The sequence below is a fragment of the Rhopalosiphum padi genome, chromosome 3, assembly GCF_020882245.1.
Source record: "Rhopalosiphum padi isolate XX-2018 chromosome 3, ASM2088224v1, whole genome shotgun sequence".
Classification (NCBI taxonomy): domain Eukaryota; kingdom Metazoa; phylum Arthropoda; class Insecta; order Hemiptera; family Aphididae; genus Rhopalosiphum; species Rhopalosiphum padi.
Window position 1 is genome coordinate 67,509,349 of NC_083599.1, and position 24,120 is coordinate 67,533,468.

Consider the following 24,120-nt stretch of genomic DNA (forward strand, 5'->3'; position numbering starts at 1 on the left):
AAAAAATTGTAAAAGATATATTTTTTCCTAGGTAATTATGAGTGTTTACTTAAAAAAAAAAAATTAATTATAGTAAATATGTGTACAAATTACAAACTATTTAATGACGGCCGCATTCGGATTGTTAGTTGCAAGGATCCAATATTATGTTTAGAGCAATATTATTAAATTTACATTATAAATACATTACGAGATTATAATTACATTATTATTATAATAACATTATTCAGCGATGGATTAGTTTTCTCTCAATCGGCATAAACGTTTCGGTTTTAAAGCGCCACCAATATTTCGCAAAAACGATTTAACTATTAAAAAATATTTTATTTTATTGATCTCGTTCTTCACATAAATAGAATCGCATTAGTTACATTTTATTTACATGCTATTTGAATACTAGCTTAGCGTTATTATATTATTTATATTACAATATTTTCTTATTAAACAAAATTAAACTATGTGGACAAATATTATCATAAGATTTAAATATTATATTTTAAAACGTTGATATAACGTTAAATCATTTAATTTTAGAAACTCACTTAAGTTCTAAATGAATTGTTTTGGGCTGGATCTGGTCTGTGAGTTGAAGTGAAGCTTTCGGAAATGTCGAGGTAGAAACGTATGATGCGTGTGGAAGGGCAAACTTATATATTCGAACGTTGGGATATTTGAACTTATTTATATTAAATTATAACTATTTTATGAGTTACACAGTTTCTGCACATCAAGGGCTGATATTTATACTATACATAGGTAGTTAATACTTACCTAGTTATTTACCAGGCGAAATTAGTATACCAAATGTTGTTGAAAGCCGAAATAACTAAATTTGATTTAGTATATTATGTATTGCAGTCTGTAGAGATATAACGAACTTATAGTTTTATAATGAATTTATAAATCAGCAACTAGTTTTCAGTTTTGTAATACAATCAGTGTGGATTGACTAAAGTAACTTCAACTGCTTAAAAGAAAACAGGCATCATCAGCTGTAAAAAATGTCATTTCATTTATTAACAGTTTTGTTACTTGATACATCAATAAACCCTTTTAACATTGGTATAAATTGTAAAGATATTCAAGTATAAATTATGTATAGTATTTTATTGTTAAATATATATCAAAGTATCTACCTATAACTAAAATAAAAATTTTAATTTTACATAATATGGTGATGTATTCGAAAAACTCAAAAGTGAAACCCAACTATAAAAACGAAACTGAAAATAAAAAAAAACAAGGAACATCATTTTACTGTATTTTAAATGTCGAATGTAGCTGCTACTTTAACATTGAATAATGGATGTATTAAATTTGAATTTAAGAATAAATCTTAGCATACGAAAAACTATTTTCAAAGGAGACGCTATGTCTGCATTTATTTCTGAGAAGTTTTATACTTAATTTATAATACTTTTAGTAGTCTATTTTTCTATTAATAATACGGTATGTTCAACTAATTTTTTACAAATACATCGCATACAATATATAATAATAACTGTATTAAAAATGTATTAATAATTTACCTATATTAGTCTATAATATTTCGATCGTTATCACGTAATTCGTAACGTTCGACATACCGTTGTCTGGTATAGTCGGTAGAATGGTTCAAAGAGGTTTGTACTGTTTGTAGCATAAAAAGCTTAAAATGTCTTAAAACAGCATCTTGAAAATGTATGATCGAGAAAAATACTCATACAATTGTAAGCTTAGGTTTTAGTTAATATATTTACTCGGTAACTAAAAATAAAACTCGAAGATAACATGAAATATACCTGAATATTGTTCGAAATCGAATTAAATATTTTAATCATATTATACTCGTAACATTATAGAAATATAAAATACTTCAAACACTTGTTAATAAAAAAAAAAAAAAACACTACGTCGATTCGTATAACAATTTTGCAAGGCTATAAATATATTATGTGTATACTGTTTGCCTGTTTTCACGATTACACGGTAAATATTATATTTAATCTAATTATTGCGAGTATTGTGTGAGGATAAAAGTTGGGGAGGGGACGGGGAGGGGGCTCTGTAATATGACGAAGATAGTAAAAAGTGTTTACAATGCTTATAAAGTTATAACATTATATAACTATTATCGCGTTATGTAATATTGGATTGCATAATAAATTATGAGAATTATTTTATTACACGTTTTAATAATTTAAACTTGAGATGTTCTTCGAGTGGGTAGGTGTACAATAATATTACATTATAATGTACTAATATTCAATATAATATTAATAGTACATATTATTATGCCGACACGCGGTCGTTCTTTAATCTGCACACACATATTATATTGTGTGTTATTATAATATTGTATAGGCGTACCGATAAATTAATTGAACATATTTTTATTCGTTCGTTTACTTATAGATAGATACCTAAGACTATCAAACCGGGAAAGTCACTCTGCTACACGGTAGGCACCTACATTACCGTCGTTGAGTAGGTCACTGTAATGGTTTGTTAAATTGTATTTTAACGATAATAATCATATCGTATAAAATGTAAAACGATTCTGGCCGGAGACGATGTGTCAGCCTCTATTTCCAAGAATATTTTTTAATTACCTAATGAATTAATTCATTTTTTTTTTTATTCGATATTAACAAGTAGCTATACAAGTTGCTCAACACTTAAAGCTTATATAGCATGCACTACATTAACAAATAATAACACTATATTATAGTAATTTATTTATGTATACGGCACGTTGAATTAACTTTTGCCAATCACATCGCCGCGTACGATATTATACATAACAATAACTATATAGGTAATAGTAGGTATGTCGTTGATTTTTGTTATTAACTTACCTTTGGAAATAATGTAATTGCGTTACTGCAATCCGTAGAACGGTGTGAATATGTTCGTAGTATAAATAGCTCAAAATAATTTTAAATATTTCAAAAATATCACTGCGTACCAACATCTATAATTTAAGCAATAGGTATTTTTGAATGTTTCAAGTTTATACGACTGAAATAATTCAAATTTTTTACAAAATAACAATAATCGTTTAAGAATAAATTGCTATCATACGCCAGATCTTTGTATGTCCAATGTCAAGGAAATCGTATAATAAATTTTCAAGCATCAAATATTCAAACGTGATTTTGACAAACATCTTGTAAATAGCAGAAAACTACAAAAATATTTTAAAATTATTTCGTGTTCAAAAAATGTTAAAATAAATTTGACAATTAAAAGTTTCTACAGCTTTTCACTTTTGATTTATAACAAAAACAAATCCTATTAACTTAACCATTGATTTAATATTCCCGTTTTTCCTGATAATTAAATTACCCACACTGGGAATTTTTTCTTTTGATCCCTATAAGCACCGACTACACGCAACTTTTCACCAGAAATTATCTTCAATAATGTGGAAGATTAAAGCATTTTTACTGTTTAAAAAGGCGATGACGGGCATGTGTAAAAGAAAAAAAAACACAAATCACTGTAAAACACTAAAACTCATACACATTCGCTGATCCGCTCAGAAACTATAAAATATATACAGAGAGTATAAATAGATGAAGAGTAGAAGTATAAATTTAAAAAAAAAATCTGCTAAATCTAAATAAAAAAAAAATTAAGATGGGAACCGTGAACATGTGTATAAACGTATAATATTTTATGTTTACGACCATAATATTATTATATGTGTGTATATGTATATTGTGTACGTATTGCGTTGCATTATTTTGAACAATTCCACTCGACGACGTAATTTTATCGACTTTGCCGTGTTGAAAACGTGCACGTATTTACTATTTCGCCATTATTGAAATCAGCCGAGTTTATATTATATTCTCCGACAGCAATAACTATACGATATCGTCCGTCGCGGTGTAAAACTCCCGTGTTTCGATGTTGTTCTTATAATATGACATTAATTCCTCGCGCGTTTCTGCAGTAATAATAAACGTCGTCGTCGTCGTCGTCGTCAGATGTGCGCGTTTCTATTGGACGGATGACGTCGTGGTAAACAACACGATAATATACTGTGTGGATAATTAATAAAATAAAAAAAAAAATACCCTTTCGATCATATTATAATATATTTATACGTATAATACCTACGTTAATGGATGTCATATTTTTTCCGCAAACGACGGCATAAGTCATCATCGATTGGCGTAATGGAATGCGTATACACGTCACGCCGTCGGCCGAGATGATCGACGACGTTATAATATTATGCTGTCGTTATTGTCAAGCGCGAGTAAACTCCGAACGACTAAAAAACTGTATTAGAATAACATCGTTTTATAATATTATACTGTTTTAACCGTATCGCGGTGTAGGTAGAACGAGTTCCGTTGAGTAATATATTATGAATAATAATAATATTTCTGTAATATGCGACGCGCGTGTAATTATTATTACAACGTTACACTGTGTCAAAGCTCATTTTTTAACCACCAAAGTCAGGTTTTTGAGGTGGAGCGATAAATGTATTGGGTTTACAACGAATGTGTGTGTGTGTGTGTGTGTGTTTTGTGTCAATCACATTATATGTATTATTTTCTAAATATTTCAGCTCTTTTTGAGTTATATTATTTATAAAAAAATACTGTATATATATCTATGACAAAAACCTTGACGATTAAGTATACAAGGTTTCTCACGAGTTGTTCGTTTAACATTTTATAATATTTCAAACACGTATAGTTACGACTTTTTGTATAAGTGTTTGAAATGGAAATATTACGATATTCAAATAAAAATATAACGATTTTCTATAGTTATTAAGACGTATTCTAATTCAAAAAATACTAATAGTAGAGACTTTAAACGTTTTGAAATTTTGACATTACGCGGGATTCGTAAAAAAACCAAACCTAACCTCAACCACACTACGGGTACACCAATCACATATTGCACTTTGTATCCACTTAGAACTTTTTTTCGTATGCAATGATTAAATATTGAACGTTCAAATTTAACATTTTGAATTTGCACTCATTAGTCATTACACTGACGTACTCAAAAACGAGGTGTATTATGCAAGACATACTAAACATCAGAGAGGTAGCTAGTTCCCCGGTTTTTCGTTTACGTTTCGTTTCCTATTGCAATATTCATACGATGAGTTTCACCGAAAAGTTTCAGAGTTCAGTTTTATATACACACGGCTCGGCGAAGAGACTATTGATCAAACTTATATGTGTCTTGCAATCACTCAGTTAAATTGCTATATTAATTACATATCGTATTATTAGTTTATAAAATAATAACCATATGATATGCGTTAACAATTATAACACGATAAATACCATAAAATAAACACTTGCCAAGTCAGAGATCGGTATGTAAACTTTTTTGATTTTCAATTTTTAGAAATTTATTAAATGTATGCAATATGTATGTATAATGTATTTTATTTTAATTTTCATTTAATGAGATAGATCTCTGAAACCGGAGAGCTCATTTTGTTGTTTGGGCTCTTGTTCGATTCACATTGGCTAGGAGAAGTGCAGTGAAGATTTTCAGAACTTTATCTTTTATAGTTAATTTACTACAGAGCTTCAAAAAAATTGAAACATATTTTATTGGGCGTTTTTTTTAAATATTTTTATCATTATCCTATTTAACAAAAATTCTTGAAGTTTTAAAAATTCAGATTTTTTTCATTTCAATTATCATACTTACTTGATTCAAAATCAAGAAAGTAAAAATAACCAGTTACGAGTTCGTATATTGTTATAGGTAACTACACTAAAAGTACATAGACCGATATAACAGTCTAGCGAATGTTATTTTACTCCTGAATTCGCGTAGAAATTGCTCTTACGCTTTAACTGTTTTATCCAATCTACGTACTCATCGATTAATTATTACAAACTATTCAAATACTTCGCAACATCGACGTCAAACTACCTATATACACGTAGTAAAACTTTTTGTGTGTTTAATTACGAAACACGCGATTTTATCAATTAAAATATATATATAATATAAATAAGCAAAAACAAAACGAAACGAAACTAATTAAGTTCTACAAAGTTTCCTAATATTGAGTGTATACAATTAGTCTAGTGCAGTGTACCTACCTACCTATACGACGTATCGATCAGATCCAATAGTTACACTAATGCATGGTGGCGGCCGTTCCCAAACGACATGATCTCTTGACAATATCCACAAAGGTCGGTCGTAAGAAATCCTGTCACTGCACATGGTGACGCGATCGTAAAATGTTATATTGCTCGTATTTTGGATTCGCGTGTGGGTACACGATTTGTTACAGGCAGTATGGAATATCTCGGGCATTGGTTAATCAGCGAATGCGAACAGTTATCTTTTTGGCAATATTTCGTAATGCGTGAATATTACTAGTATAATTATATAATATTAATGGAAACGAAATCAATCAATACATTATTATTTATTTATTATATAATTGTGTTAAATTCTGAGTAGGTATGTCAAAACAATTATAATAATTATATAACTAATATTGATGGATGTTCATTGTTCAGTGCACTTAAACGAAGCTTTGGAAAATGAATAAAATATTCAAGAGTAGGAAAGTAAACAGACTTTGCATTTCTAAGTGCCGTTTTAGTAAATTATCTAAAAATAAGTAGGTAATGATGAAATTCTAAATAATCTTATAGTATTATAATGAATAATAATATATTAATTATTTATTTTGTATGGCGTTGTGCCATTAATATTAGATACTTATATAATTAGACTATCATGCATTATTACGATTGTCAAAATATATAATAATATTTAGTAAAATTAATTTAAACGATTTTAAGATAATCAAAATACAATAAATTGGTAAAAATACGATGATAGTTTATAATAAATAAATTCATTTTGTTTTGATTTTTCACCAATATTATATGATTATTGTTTATTACTCTGTTAGTAATAAATAACAATAAATCGAATATAAAATATTTTACAAAAAATAATTTGTTTTTATTTTTGATTTGACTTGCTCCTCGGACATTGTGTAGCTACACGCTATAATATAGGCAATAGACATATAAAATAAGCAATTATACCTAACTATAAAAATAATATTCTAATAGTTCGCATTCGATCACATGTGTACATAGTATATATTACCTATACAGATTTCACGTACAAAATATGTCACTGTGATAAATATTTCTAACGATTAAAATATATTTCGAATATTTCCCTCAGAACATAATTATATGCTTAAAATGTACTAATCAAATATTATTATATGTATATACCTACAAGTAAATTGTTATTTTTCATGGGTATGTGGTTACAGAATATACATCGACCCGTGATAAATATACTGTTTATATTATATAAATATTATACTAATTCAATATTATACCTACGTAATGTTGCAGTAAATTATAAAAAATTGTTTTTATTTACTATAACTAGTGGCACTGAGTTACATTTATTACGGTCTGGTTGCCACAAAATGTTGTAAGACCGCTAAATTTGATTCACTGCATTACCACAGGGTCTTCACATCTACATCACCCCTTATGGCCTTATGACGTATAAAAAAAAATAATATTTAAAATGATTGAAATTTTGTCTTATATTAGCTATTGCTGTGAAAAGCTAATTTATTAAAAAAAATCAATAACAAAAAATAATTCTAATCTATAAGGCTTTATTATTATGACTTTCCGTTATAATTTTACAATATTTTATTATTATACAACATGTATATAATTTATCAGAATAAAGTTGTAAAGTTAATAAGTTAATGCTTTTGTTAGAGCTGATCTACTAATTATTGTAAAATAGCGATATCAACTTACTTCAACCGAATATTTGTTAAACATTATAATATTATGAGCATCAGTCTTCGAGACCAATTTTTGTTAATCTTGATTTTAAAAATTTTAGGAGTCACACATGATACAGGAAGGTTAACATTAACTATATAAATAAAAAATAAACACACTTATTCTTATTTTTTGAACAAAATTTTAATTGTAATTATGTGCCTATAGTCTATATAGTACTCTACATTGTCTATACTATTAAAATGTACAACTGGTGATTTTCTGATTTCCAACACCACCCACCACATTCATTAATATTTTGTTTGGTCTATGCCAGATCTACAACCATTGTTAATAACAACCTATTAATTTATTATAAATTATTATTTATATTTTATTTACCTTTTTATTTTACTTATTATTGTATAATATCACAATTTATGTTATATATTATAGTGTACAGATATTTATCAACCCTCTATTTTCAGTCGAAACACTTTTAAGTGTTTTTGGGAAAATATTCGTAGAATATAATTTTTCGACCGAAAAAAGATTAAAAACTACGATCAATGTATTGAATATTACGACCCATACCGTGAGTTGAGTATTCTCGACGAGGATTAGCTTTAAAGTTATTTCATGAATTTCACTATTAACGAATGTAATAATAATATTATGACCATCAAGACATATTAAATTTTAAGAAAAAATATAAATTTTTACAAAAACTAAAAATATAATCGAAACTGGTAAATTATTACTTTTGTAATGTGTAGTATATTCGTATGTGCATATTATATTATACTTACTATCAAATATAATGTAATAAACAATATCAATTATATATATTTATATGACATATAAATTCCAATATTCCATACATTTTTTAATTGATTAAATATCGAATATCTTGAATACTAATTGTGAAAGTGTAGGTGATATTAACCGACGGTAGATAATATGATTTGAAACACATATTAGTTATTATAATAGTTAAATATTAAAAATACCTATTTATAAATGTGATTTTCCGAAAAAATTTTAAAAAACCTACCGTAATGCCATTGATAAAATAAATTTAAGTTTATAACAGCAATATCAAAAAAAACAAATCATGAAAATGTAAACTCAGGTATAAATACAAACTGGTGGACCTACTCAGAATCGTTTTTCGAATACAATGATAATATTATATTATTCAAATTTAACACATTTATTTACATCGACCCGTTCGAAACCTACTGTACAACAGAGCGGTTCTCACTAACCCATTTTTTTTTATATTTAAAATAGTAAATTCAGTTCGCAAAAAAATCGGGTTGGCAACCGAGACGAGCATGGGCCAGAGCCCCTTAGTATAATCTTATATACAGTGGAACCTCTATAAGTCGAATTTTCGATAACTCGAATTTTTTATCCCCTGTTTCGAGTTATCGAGGTCCCACTGTATAATATAATAAAAAGGTATTATATATGTAGGTGTGAAATAGTGAAATACGTCTGTTGTACTAGTATTATATAAGTTTTCGTCTCGATTCGAAACATAACAATGATTTAAATCGGTTTATCCGGATTTGGCCGACCGTTGATTCGAAATTTCAATTTCGGGTTTTCCCAACGTTTTTATTGAATTTTGAAATAACTATTTTATTTACTTTGTTTTTCAGCCGTTCAGCGTGGGTTAGAAAGTCAGCAAATAAAATTTCGTTTTCGATTTTCGACGAAAAGCGATTTCACAGCAACTACAACACAGTGGACTTTATTCGCGTATAGTATAGAAAGCGAAAAATCGTTTTTCGATAACAAATACAATAATAATATAACGCATACGTAAACGTGTATATACGAGTACATATACGTTTCTTGCGCCGTTTATAGTTATAATAATAATAATAATAATAGAAGCGCCGAAAACGATGTCTCGTGCAGACATATTGGACTAACTTCGTTATCTTCAGAATAATACGATTTGTAAAATTCATTATTTTCCATAACAACTTTGTGGTGTGTAGTTTAAAACCTTATGCGTTTTTTAAATCACTTGTGTCACACAAAAAATTGGTTCAGTATAATAATATGAATTAAAAAAAAAAAAAATAACGTACTATATATATAGGTAAATAAATATCTTATATAAATCAATAATAAACATGAACAACTATTGAGTTTGTTTCCCGTGTATTACGATGCATTTAATTCGTTATGATAATAATATTATAATGTCAATAGAGTATAGTTGTATTATAGCACTATAATAATATGTCGGGTCAATTTACACAGATGACGACTGACGACTGACGAGTCGACCTTTTTGCAGCCACTGTCGACGGGCATCACGTTTACGTCTACAGTGATAAATAAAATGTCTTTTCGCGACGATTAAGTTTTATCAATAACTCATATTATACACAAAACGAGTGAACGACCATCGTCAACAATTTATATATTCTCACTCGTTCGCAATCATAATATTATTATTATTATTGATATTATCATATAAAATAAATATAATAAATATTGTATAAAATCTTCGAAAAATCGTACATAACAATAACTAGTGAAGCCAAACCATACCGGACAAATAATTCTGCTAATCTATAAAAAAAAAGGCAGGTAAACGTAATTTTAGTGGACGAAACTTTAAAAGTAACGCGTATATAGTTTAGGCAACGTTATAATTAGGGCCCGGATTTTTATGCAAATGCATATTCTTCTACATTTGACGTATAATAATTCTGATTAAATATCTTGACGTTTCGTAAAACGTAGATTCTACTGTTAATTTTTTATTTTGCATATTTTTGCATATTTGCATCAAAATGCATAATAATTGCATATTTCGGGGTAATTACATAAAATGTGCATATTTAATAAATACTTGATAAAATATTTTAAGTTTTACTCAAGGTTTGATATACATGCCGATTTTGCCCGATCGCCGACGTTCCTGACAAATATAATTCGACCGAATAAAACAAAATATTTTATAAAAGGGAATTCCGTGACAGACGTATAGACGCATTATAGACTTTATCTTATAGATAAATATATATATAATATATATATATATCATAATCTGATTTCTGGGACATACGATCTAATAAAGAACAGGTCAGTCAACAATTTATTCAAAAATCGTTTACTCAAGCTAGAACAAATAACCAACATTTAAATGAGTTTAACAATGATTTAACAACGTTTATGGTAGCAAATGATATCCCTTTATGGAAATTAAAAAACGCAGAATTTAACAATTTTTTTGAAAAGTATATTAAACTAAAATTACCCGATGAATCGACTGTACGAAAAAACTATGTTCCATTATGTTACGAAGACGTATTACGTAAGATTAGAAAGGAAATAGGGAATAGCTCTATTTGGGTATCAATAGACGATAATTCTATCAAATTTCCAATGCATAACAGACACTATTACGTGTCTAGAAAAATCGGGTGTCAATCTTGGAAAAAGTCTAGAATTGGTTCAAAATGTAGAAAATAAATTGAGTGAAGGAGGACGAGGTATTGAATTTGCTAAAGTTAAGTTATCGGAAGTATTATCAAAAAATCCCGGATTATCACAAATAAAAAAAATTTCTGAAATTATAAGTGGAGAAATAAGAAACGACAATGAAGACCTTGCAGAGTTGTCACCAGAAGATATTTCTTGTTTCAAATACGCACCAATTGTGTCAGCAGATGTGGAAAGAAGTTTTTCGAAATACAAGGTAATGCTACGCGACAATCGTAGAAGTTTTCAATTTGATAATTTAAAAGCACATTTTGTTTCATCATGTTGGTATTCATTCAATAATTAATACAACTTTTTATGCTTTATACAAATTTTAAAAAATTATATTTAAATTGTATTTTTTTTCACTTAATACTATATTTTTTAATTTTTTTTTAAATTTTGTATTTTTAAACAATACATTTTTTTGCATATTATTTGCATATTTTTGAATTTTTGAGTGCATATATATGTGCATATTTAACAAAAATGTTGCATAAAAATCCGGGCCCTAGTTATAATATACATTTTAATTTAATATTCGAATATTACGCGTTCAATTACGAAATGTAAATTGATTTCAGCAGATATTGATCATACTTTTATATTGGCTTAAATCAAGGGGTCTTCCGGAGATACTTGACCTCAACAAACAATAAATTCATTTTCATTGATGAAAAACGTCAGGTTTCAATTTATGCCTGAAAAAACCCTTTAGAATGTGTGCCTTAAAACAATAATAGCTAATAATGAGAGAAGACCATATACATTATACATATACTATTTACATCTGCTGTGGCTCCAACAATACTAAAAATCTTATTAGAAACAAAGCTCGTCAATTAAATAAAAGTATAAAACACAATAATAGGATAAATACCTATGTCTTTTATACAAAAGTTGTAATTTCATGCAATTTATATTTGTTTCTTCTTTTGTAAACAGTATATGAAATATAATAAAATATAACAATATAACAATAAATGAAAAATAATGTAATTCGTATCATTTGATATTGAAGGTACTCAACTACAGTAATATTTTGTCTTATTATAATATTCTATCTTTTATCTACTAACTTAAGATGGTAATAAAGAATACTGGCTAGAAAACTTGGCGATGTCAATAACTTCTAATCGACTGTAAAATAATCTAGTAACCCAAACAAAATGCATAACAAAATGTTAATATTAAATTGTATTCAATAAATTGGTATACTAACTCTATAACAGCACTTATATGCAGTAAATAGGATGACTATGTGTGAAAAACCGAATAAAAATCCTATGGAGCATACAAAGACGTACACAGGAGATAAGCCATATCGGTGTGATTTGTGTGATAAGACATTCAATCAGAATAATCAGTTGGCAATACACCAACGAACGCACACAGGAGAGAAGCCTTATAAATGTGACATTTGTGGCAAATTTTTTGGTTATAATCAAGTTCTGAAGACACACCAACGAACGCACACGGGAGAGAAGCCATACCAATGTGACATTTGTGGCAAATTTTTTGGTTATAGTCAAGTTCTGAAGATACACCGACGAACGCACACAGGAGAGAAACCATACAAATGTGATTTGTGTGATAAGTCGTTCAATAAGAATAATCAGTTGACAATACACCAACGAACGCACACAGGAGAGAAGCCTTATAAATGTGACATTTGTGGCAAATTTTTTGGTTATAGTCAAGTTCTGACGACACACCTACGAACGCACACGGGAGAGAAGCCATACAAATGTGATATTTGTGGCAAATTTTATGCTTATAGTCAAGTTCTGACGACACACCGACGAACGCACACAGGAGAAAAACCATTTCAGTGTGGTTTGTGTGATAAGTCGTTCAATCAGAATAATCAGTTGACAACACACCAACGAACGCACACAGGAGAGAAGCCATATAAATGTGACATTTGTGGCAAACTTTTTGGTTATAGTCAAGTTCTGAAGACACACCGACGAACGCACACAGGAGAGAAACCATTTCAGTGTGATTTGTGTGATAATTCGTTCAATCAGAATATTCAGTTGATAATACACCAACGAACGCACACAAAGTAGTTTTTAATAATTATAATTATAATTTGACGCATAGCCATATTGATCATGGACGTAAATAGGAGGAGAGTTATATTAACTTGGAACATCTCAAATTCGCCTAAAATTACGCAGAATGAATTAAAAATGCACGTGGTCTTCTGAAATTTTGAATATATATATCCATATTTTGATTCTACTTTACTATTTTAGTAAATTTTTACCCGTTTTGGTGTTCGCTTGAACTTAAAAATGGATTATAGAATTTGGATTGATAAAATAAAACATTACCACATTGCCCTTAATGCAGTAGATTAACAGATAGGTCTATATCATTAATTTACATTAAATTTAAGTGTTTGATTTCAAGTTAAATTATTAGTAACAAGCGTATACAAGATATTTCTGGTATGGATGAGGTCACTAGTATATGCGTACTAATATTGTCCTATGAAGGTTTTTTAGAAATTATTTTCCTATCTTCAAAATCTGAGTTTATTCAAATTATTTTTGAATATTATCTTAAATGTAAAACTAATCACTATTTTAATTCTCATACGAATTTAAGCGTCACATCGTTTTGCGCTAGTCTCCTGTTTTTCACTCTCAGATAGTCGATTACAGCAAAAAAAAAGAGGTATGCCACATCGATTTGTATTAGAATACTGCAAGACAAATGGTGGTGATAGTTATAATTTACGTAATTAATTATTGTTTATTATTGATTATTGTTTTACATTCGGCGATTATTTATCACTTTATCAGACATTTTAATTATGTTGTTCCATTCGATTTATATAATAAATGTAAATCATACGACTAAATGTATCGCTGCGTAGTCGAGAATGTGTGTTTTTAATGTCATGCCTATTATATTAGGATGATTAACGATCACAACAAACGCGCAAATCGATTATCATCATTTATTTAATAAAAGGTTAATACAATAATCATATTGTGTAAACATAATATATTAATATACACATATTTATATACACTACACGTGGATGTGACATCATCTTTATTGCGTTACACAGAGGCATGAACATGTGAACGTATTATCAACATAATATAATATCATTACACCGTCGAAATCCACAGTTCAATTTTTCAGTGCTTCATCAGCTTTACACGCTCCGCACCATCATAATAATATTATGACATTTGTTTGATCTACCGCACTTTCGATACTAATTCTGACCATGCAAATCGTGTACACGGCATGCACTAATGCAGTCAGATAGAAAACGCTATTAGACCATGTGATTAGAAAACGTGGAAAAAGATTTCCCTACCACGTTCATGTTATGTTCTATCATAAATGCTATATCATCAGACACATCGGCTGCGTATTTTACTCCGTTTTGGCTAATAGCCTGTATAATTATTGAATGTGTTTGTCAAAACATGCGATGATAGGTAAATGATAACAATTTAAGCTTATTTGCTTGCGTCATCCGTCGGTGATCAAATTACTTCGACACTGAAATAAAATAGTAATATTATTTATTTATAGGTTCGTCCGAGAGTTGTGCTCGGAACAGTGAAAGTACAATAAAAATATATATCCAAGGAAATATAAATCGAGGTACATAACTTACCTTTAGAAGACGCAAACGCAGTGTTTTCCTTGGGGGCGCTGTATCTATCCAAGGAGGCAATGGAAGTTAAAAACTTACCTTGAGGGGGGGGGAGTATTATCTCCGTTTTAACAGCGATAATGTAAAACATAGAAAATATGGTTTTGCGCGGGATAGAACCACTCAGGCTGTATAGTGATAATTAATAGACTCCAAATTGATATACAGTATAGTTGAGAACATTATCCGTGAAATATCGTTTTCATTTTTTTTTCCATTACTTATACGAAAAAAGTTCTTATTGTTTCAAAACCAATTACTTTTCTGTTTTTCAAACTTGAATAATTTTTTTTGTAGTTCCGATATTAAAAAAATAAAAACGATTTCTTACAGCCGAAATTCTTTTTTTTAAATGTTGAAAATTTCGTTTCTCAGTTATGACTGTAGCCTTCTCGGTTCTTTCCCACGCAAAACAGTTGTTGCTATGTGTTACATTTGTAAGACGGAGTCAACACGTGTGCATGTGTAGCGACCTTTGAAGTAAAATTTACAATAATTATAAAAAAGAAATTTTTTTTATTGTGTTATTGTCATATTATAGAATTGTCAAAACAATGTATCGAATTAACCATATTTAAGATTCTATAATCGGAAATAATAAACTATAACTTTGGACGTAGTAAAAAGCGTAGTGATGTATAAAAAACATTGGTGAAACACCGCGGTATTAAATTAAATTAAAGTTTAGAGGTATCCAAATAACGCTACTGATAGTTTTGTGAAAACGACGATATGTTTTTTGTGTTATTATTTATTTTAAACTTTTATCAAAAATTAATTTCAAAAGTTTCAAATATTTTCTAAGGTATTGCACAGAATACATAGGGTGTTGTTTCGAATCCCCCACGCTTTCGAGTCTCGCACGACGCTGTACCGCCGACTGGTCGAACGAAATTTCGGTATCTGTAAAATGACAAAATAGCAAAATCGATTTCGAAACTCAATTCAACAAGTCGATTTTAACACCGGAAATAACGTAAAATGTTAAAACGGAGTGATTCCGACGGTGGTGACGACTGGAGTCAATACGTTTCCGCTTAAAAACCCAAGCCGGTTGACTGGTGTAGGTTTACAGATTAAAAAAATAAATAAATAAGTAAGTAAGTAAAAAGAAACAAATTTCACGTTTGGCTCGTAGTATTACATACGATTTCTATCTTCCCTCTATTTGAAACGTTCCAACACACAATCGTTCGGCATAATCACACATATCATAATATTATGATGCATATTATGCTCGCGTCGTTATAACGTTTTATTAACACACAATATTATATTTTATGTATAACAGACTCGATGCGCAAGTGCGCCAGGTTTAGTGCTGTGTGCTTTTACTTACTCGTGTGTGTTACGTATTACGTGTTTACAATTATTACAAAACGACGTGTTTTTATGAACACGTATCTACATAAAATTACATCTTTAAAATGTGCCTATGTATAATAATATTTTATTAATTACTATATATAATAATATGGCCGCCATCGAACGTTTCGCAATGTATAATGTACGAAAACAACGTCATCGTAATTGTTGTAATAATGATACGCCGCCGTATTACACGCGTCACGAAAAACACGTTATTTTCCTCAAACGAGCGTCGTTAGAACCAAAAACACAATCTGTAGGTACACTCGAATTATACTATACCCGCAATACCAGTCTGTCTGCTGTCCGTCGACCGTCTCTTAAACGGCTCTGAAATTCGATGCCGAATCTCAAAGTTTTTTTCAAGGGGTGGCTGAGCCACAGGGGGGTTTAAAATGTATAATCAATAATACTTTTTTTTTAATAATTGGTCGGTCTCCTACAAAACAGCGCATAATATACATTGACGTAAATCGGGGGGGGGGGGGCTTGAGAAAGCTTAGCCACCAAAAGCAAATTAATTCCCCTCAAACATTTTTTGCTGCAAACAAAAATTTTGTAGTTAAATTTTCGTATATTATATTCTTAAAAAAACAAGAAATATAACACATAATAATTTTTATATTATAAATTTGTTTGAATAATATTTTACATAATATTTTATACGAAAATTAAAATTATAAGTTAGAACACTGTCCTATAGTGATTTGTTTTATCGTCTGTCGAATAAAACAAAATATATAAAACTATATTAATTTGGAAATACAATATATAATAATTTTTCACAGTTAAAAAAATAGTTATTTTTTGCTAGATTTTCGTTTAGAGTGGTAGATTACCGAAACTGGAGAAGGGTATAAAGCTGAAAAACATAAAAAACGCCCAATTCAATGTGTTTTAATTTTTTTTCAGAGTCTGTAGTAAATTAATTATAAAATCTAAAGTTCTGAAAATCTTCACTGCACTTCTCCTAGCCAATGTGAAACTAACAAGACCCCAAACAACAAAATCCGCTCTCTGGTTTCAGAGATCTATCTCACTAAATGAAAGTAAAAATAAAATCCATTATAGGTACATACATATTGCTTACAATTAATAAATTTCTAACGGCTTTGGTTTATGAGAAAAATCGTAGCCCCCCAACTTTTTCAATGGATTTCCGCCTATGATAATATATTGTAATTAATATAAAATATAGATACTGAAAATATACCAAAGGCATTATATAGATATTATGTTATTATTACAGCTTACAGATTATACGAAATCGGTAAAAAGATTTACTGAATTAAACCAGTAGATAGGTACGCTTGGTAGTGGAGCAATAATTCTTGCAAATATTGATAGCCAATCAAATTCGATACCTATACTATATTAAGTCCACTGAGTCTATGTTGGTTCAGATATTTTACGAGTTGATGTCGTTTGACTTCAGCAGCGGCGACCGATTACTTATTCGACTTTAATAATTTAAGGTTTGAAATACGTACAGCTATCATGATATTACTATAGCTGAGTAAACTATATTAGTGTGTATTATCTGCCAAACAAGATGCGATAATTTCATTCATTAAAACTTTATAAATGTTTTTTAGTTATAGTAATAACAAAATGAAAAAAAAAATCTGTTCAATATTCGATGATTTTAGTGTGTGGGTACAACAACATTTTAGAGTAATGTTTATTTTTCTTCGGGTTTTGTGTTATATAACTTAGGTTTTCATTAACGAAAAAAAACCAAATAACCACTATAATAAAATAATAGTAAAAAAATGGTTTTAATTTTGAAAATACAGTCACGATGAACAAAAAAAATCGTTTTTTTTTTTTTTTAATTTCAAAATCCATTATCTAAAAACATTATTTTAGCTATTAGCTAAATAATTAAATTTGATTTAATTTAATTTTCCAATCAAACGTGATCACCTCGCATATTAATAGTTATTAATTGGTAATTAACGCAACCTACCTGCCTATTAGTATTTCATGTTGTACGAGGTCGTATCAACCAATCAAAACGATAAATATTCTTCGAAATTAAAAAATGTAGTTGTACGTTTATACAGTAATAATATATTAGGTGCTGCTTCGACGTTTCTAGAACCAAAACAATTGAGTTTAAACGCGTAGTGTACCTACGTCTGCCCACATTAGTCGTTACATAAATCGGTGGAATATTTTACGGACGTAGGTGGACAGCAGTAAACAATTTGTCGTAATATTATGAGTACCTACGTCCTTCACCTTCACAGCACTACGGTCTACAACGGCTTTGAACGCAATTTTATCGTAATTTAATTCCCAGCGGAAACTAACCTAACCTATACCTTATATACTTTTTGATAGTTTTAAATGTTTATGTCAATTAATTAGTATAATTAGACTCAATTTACAATGAGATCTGTTTTTCCAGATTCCACAACACTTGAAATTTTTTAGATTTTTTTTCTCAAATATCTTTTTACTATGGATTCGTATATGATGAAAACCAGAATTTGTACGATTTTATATTCAAATGATTTAAATAAATAAATATGAATGAAATAATGTAGATACTTTAGAATCGTTTTTCCGGCCCTCAAAAAATAAGATAAACTGCTAAAATCAATTTCTTTTCAAAATAATTGATCTCCTGGATATTTAACAAATAGTTATACTTTTTATTCGCTAAAATTCGAAATTGAAAATTTATGAAACATCGTTCTAACCAATATAAGTAATTTTTTTAAATTAAATATCTTCAAAAACAAAATATTAAAATAATCAATATTTTGGAGATTACCTATTGTAATAAATTAATTTACCTTATTGTAAAAAAACAAATCAAAAACAAACCGATATAATAATTAGTAAATAAACGTCTACAACAATATTTAATAATATATTATGAATTAAAATTTATAATATTGTAATTTTATATATTTGAATAGCAGTAGTTAATATAATATGTTTACACAATATGATTATTGTATTAACCTTTTATTAAATAAATGATGATAATCGATTTGCGCGTTTGTTGTGATCGTTAATCATCCTAATATAATAGGCATGACATTAAAAACTCACATTCTCGACTACGCAGCGATACATTTAGTCGTATGATTTACATTTTTTATATAAATCGAATGGAACAACATAATTAAAATGTCTGATAAATAACCGCCGAATGTAAAACAATAATCAAAAATAAACAATAATTAATTACGTATGTTAAATGACAACAAATTATAACTATCACCACCGTTTGTCTTGCAGTATTCTAATACAAATCGATGTGGCATAGGTACCTCTTTTTTTTTTGCTTTAATCGACTATCTGAGAGTGAAAAACAGGAGACTAGCGCAAAACGATGTGACACTTCAATTCGCATGAGAATTCAAATAGTGATTAGTTTTACATTTAAGATAATATTCAAAAATAATTTAAATAAACTCAGATTTCGAAGAAAGAAAAATAATTTCTAAAAAATCTTCATATGACCATCACGGTGAGTACGCATATACTAGTGACATCATCCATTTTAGATATAAACCATACTTTAATTTAAATTAATGATATAGACCTTTCTGTTAATCTACTGCATTAAGGGCAATGTGGTAATGTTTTATTTTATCAATCCAAATTCTATAATCCATTTTTAAGTTCAAGCGAACACCAAAACGGGTAAAAATGTACTAAAATAGTAAAGTAGAATCAAAATATGGATATATATATTCAAAATTTCAGAAGAACACGTGCATTTTTAATTCATTCCGCGTAATTTTAGGCGAACTTGAGATGTGCCAAGTCAATATAACTCTCCTTCTATCTATGTCCATGAGCAATATAGCTATGCGTCAAATTATAATTATAATTATTAAAAACTACTTTATTCAACACATTGTTAATAAACAATCAAACATTTTTAACTTTAAATATACTTTTAAATGCATCACATACACAACGTGAATTTTTAGTAATTTTAATAGAAAATAAAAAAACTATGAACTGCTTTTTTTATAGACATTGAAGTGATAACGAGTAAAATTTATTATTAATGAACTACAAGAAGAAGATAAACATAGCTATATCATAAATTCAAAAGTCAGATAGCAGTTGTGTGTGAACATCTCATCTCATAGGTGTCACTGATACAGTTTATCTCATTTGTGCGAACAATGGTGTCTGCTCAATTGTCCGTTATTGGTAAACTTCAGTTTGCACACGTCTTATGGCCTCTATACCATATGTGTACGCCGATGAACTGTAAAATTATTGCGATACCGGAAAAATTTGCCACAAATGTCACATTTATAAGGCTTCTCTCCTGTGTGCGTTCGTTGGTGTATTGTCAACTGAATATTCTGATTGAACGACTTATCACACAAATCACACTGAAATGGTTTCATTCCTGTGTGCGTGCTTTGGTGTATTGTCAACTGATTATTCTGATTGAACGACTTATCACACAAATCACACTGAAATGGTTTCTCTCCTGTGTGCGTTCGTCGGTGTATCTTCAGAACTTGATTATAACCAAAAAATTTGCCACAAATGTCACATTTATATGGCTTCTCTCCAGTGTGCATTCGTTGGTGTGTCTTCAGAACTTGACTATAACCAAAAAATTTGCCACAAATTTCACATTTATAAGGCTTCTCTCCTGTGTGCGATCGTCGGTGTGTTGTCAACTGAATATTCTTATTGAACGACTTATCACACAATTCACACTGATATGGTTTCTCTCCTGTGTGCGTTCGTCGGTGTGTCTTCAGAACTTGACTATAACCAAAAAATTTGCCACAAATGTCACATTTATAAGGCTTCTCTCCTGTGTGCGATCGTCGATGTGTTGTCAACTGAATATTCTTAGTGAACGACTTATCACACAATTCACACTGATATGGTTTCTCTCCTGTGTGTGATCGTCGGTGTATTGTCAACTGATAATTCTGTTTGAATGACTTATCACACAAATCACACTGAAATGGCTTCTCTCCTGTGTACGTCATTGTATGCTCCATAGGATTTTTATTCGGTTTTTCACACATAGTCATCCTATTTACTGCATATAAGTGCTGTTATAGAGTTAGTATACCAATTTATTGAATACAATTTAATTTTAACATTTTGTCATGGCAAAATCATGTTTGTTTGGGTTACTAGATTATTTTACAGTCGATTAGAAGTTATTGACATCGCCAAGTTTTCTAGCCAGTATTCTTTATTACCATTCTAAATTAGTAGATACACGATAGAATTATATTAAAACATAAAATTACTATAGTTGTGACCACCATGGTTGTGATACCACCTCTAGTGTTTGGGGTAGTCTAACTTTCCTGGTTGGGGGTTAAGCGCATGCCTAACAACCCTGCCTTGTAATAGATCATATGTTCAGGAAATGTTTTGTGGTATATGAAATGTTAGAACCTTGTACAAACCCGGAGTGACTTTAGACCTAGTAAGAGAAATTAAAAATATAAAATGAAATGCGTAGCCCTACACTTAGTTAGATGGGAAGATGTCGGAATAACTAAGATATACCAAACAACTATATTTAATAGTAAGTTTCAAAACGGACATAGTTTAGGGATGGGATTTTCTGTACGTGAATCGATTATTCATACAGTAAAATACTTCAATGATATAAACCCAAAACTATCAACTTTAACTCTAAAATCAGATAATGTCGATACTGTATTAATCAATGTACATGCACTCACGGAATAAAATGATGAAGAGGAAAAATAATTTTTCTATGCCTCATCACTAGCCAGTTTAAAAAATAGACTCCACCAAGAGAAGTTTTAGAATATTGCTGGAAGATTTTATCGCAAAATTAGGCTAAAATAAAAATTGAGTATATGTGTTATATAGGAACCCAGAGCCTGCATACAATCACCAATGATAACGGAACAAAACTAATTGATTTTGCAACAGGCAAAAGTCTAGTTATAAAAAACACCATGTTGCCGAGAAAAAATACCCATAAATATGCATGGATCACCCCAGACGGAAAACATAAAAACTAGATTGATCATGTATTAGTCACGAATAGGTTTAAAAATAGTATAGTAAATATAAGATCCCTAGGTGGTGTGGATATAGACTCTGATCAGGTATTACTTGGTATTTGGGTAAAAGTGAAATTTAAAAGACTAATGAAAAACGACCGAAGAAAAAAGGCAGGACGATTTGATATAAATAAACTAGAGGACCCGGTAATATGAAAACATTTTGAAGATAATATTAAAAATGTACTTCAAAATAAACAGAGGCCACTAGAATAAACAGTAGACAGGGAATGGGAACAGATAAAGGAAACTGTAAATAATATAGCAACAAAGACTCTAGGAAAAAAAAGATTAAAATCAAAGCCAACACAGCAGGAATCTAGCAAGGCAACAATGGCTGAATTATACAAACAATGAAGGCCTGTTCGCAAGTTTTAGAATTCGACAGAGGGAAGCAAGCAACATCATAAGACGCGAAAAGAAAAAATAAGTACATATAACATATAATGAACAATGCAGAACAGGATTATAAAGCAAATAAGACTAGAGATATGTACAGTTGTATTAATAATCGAAGAGGAAACTACAAAAAGAAAGAAAGATTTCTAAAATACGATGATGGTTCTTCGATAACAATTGACGACGATATAGCCAAAAAATGGAGGAAATACTTTGGAGACTTGTTAAACCGTGAAGAACCAGAAGAAATCTTTCCTTTTAACATAGAAAATGGGGATGCTCGAGAATGCGCAGAACCCACTCTAGATGAGGCAAAAAATCAAATAAACAATTAATAAAATTACAAGTCACCAGGAGAAGATGAAGTCCAAGCAGAACTCCTTAAACAAGGAAGGGATAAAATCTCATTGAGAGTATGGAAACTGATCTGCCGATTAAGAACAAATGAAGTGTTACCTTTAGAACGGAGCACAGCGGTGATATGCCCAAACGTATAAATATTCAAACGTAATTATATATACTATTTATCATAAATACTATATGATAAATATAGTTTAAATGCATTTTTTAGTGTATTTTTGAGTTTTTAAGTCATTTTTGCATTTTTTTGAGATTTTTTAGGGCATTAAAATCCCAGCCCTTTTCATATTAGTATATAAATGTTATCCTAGACTAATATAATAATTGTCTTAATATTTATAACGTAATGCGTAATTTATTATAAAGTATTAATGAAATATAGTTTTTCTAAATTGAAGACTTATTATGATAATGTTTTTAAGTGAAATATATTAGTCATTTTTTATACTATGACATGTTTTTTTTTTTTTTAATCTTAACCAGTGGTTTTCTTTGAAAGTCTGCAATTATCTGAAAAAATGGTTTGTTTATAAAAAGATGTTTCTGCAGACCACTGCTGTAAATAACCACGATTGCGAATTGACTCTAACTGACCGATTAGTTGTTTAAACTAACCTAAACTAACCTGTTGTTCGGTAAGACGGTAAAATACAACATCCGTCATCCGATAATCGCTGAAAATAAATAAAGACGTTATCACATTCATAAATAGAACTATTGATGGATGAAAAATACCTAAATACTTAAGATTATAAAAACAATTATTCATATTATAATTTTATTATTTATTATTTACTCTATTAACTGATAGTATGCACTAAAAGTTAATAAATTAATATAAAATAAACTCTGCATTCAAATATAGTCTCTATTGATGATAAAAATTTTATTTTTTACATAAATTTACCTATATTATTATAAAATCAATTGCTAAATTAAAAAAAAAATTTTTGAACATGTAAGAGATTGAATC

At 29.3% G+C, this 24,120-nt stretch overlaps 2 protein-coding genes across 2 annotated transcripts; one reads left to right on the forward strand and one right to left on the reverse strand.

Moving 5' to 3' along the window:
* Positions 1-12,562: 12,562 nt before the first annotated feature.
* Positions 12,563-13,348, forward strand: LOC132925473 (zinc finger protein 782-like). The gene has a single exon (XM_060989868.1). It carries the CDS (start codon positions 12,563-12,565, stop codon positions 13,346-13,348), a length of 786 nt encoding a protein of 261 aa, XP_060845851.1.
* Positions 13,349-20,549: 7,201 nt separating this feature from the next.
* Positions 20,550-21,362, reverse strand: LOC132925474 (zinc finger protein 239-like). The gene is made up of 2 exons (XM_060989869.1): positions 21,004-21,362; positions 20,550-20,925 (listed from the first exon to the last, which is right to left on the reverse strand). Exons 1-2 carry the CDS (start codon positions 21,360-21,362, stop codon positions 20,550-20,552), a joined length of 735 nt encoding a protein of 244 aa, XP_060845852.1.
* Between the last annotated feature and the right edge of the window lie 2,758 nt (positions 21,363-24,120).

Coding starts and splice junctions, on each gene's coding strand:
- LOC132925473 (XM_060989868.1), top strand. CDS start 12,563: ATGGAGCATACAAAGACGTACACAGGAGATAAGCCATATCGGTGTGAT.
- LOC132925474 (XM_060989869.1), bottom strand. CDS start 21,362: ATGTGTGAAAAACCGAATAAAAATCCTATGGAGCATACAATGACGTAC. Junction 20,926..21,003: donor TCGTTCAATAAGAATATTCA/GTTGACAACACA, acceptor TTTTGGTTATAG/TCAAGTTCTGAAGACACACC.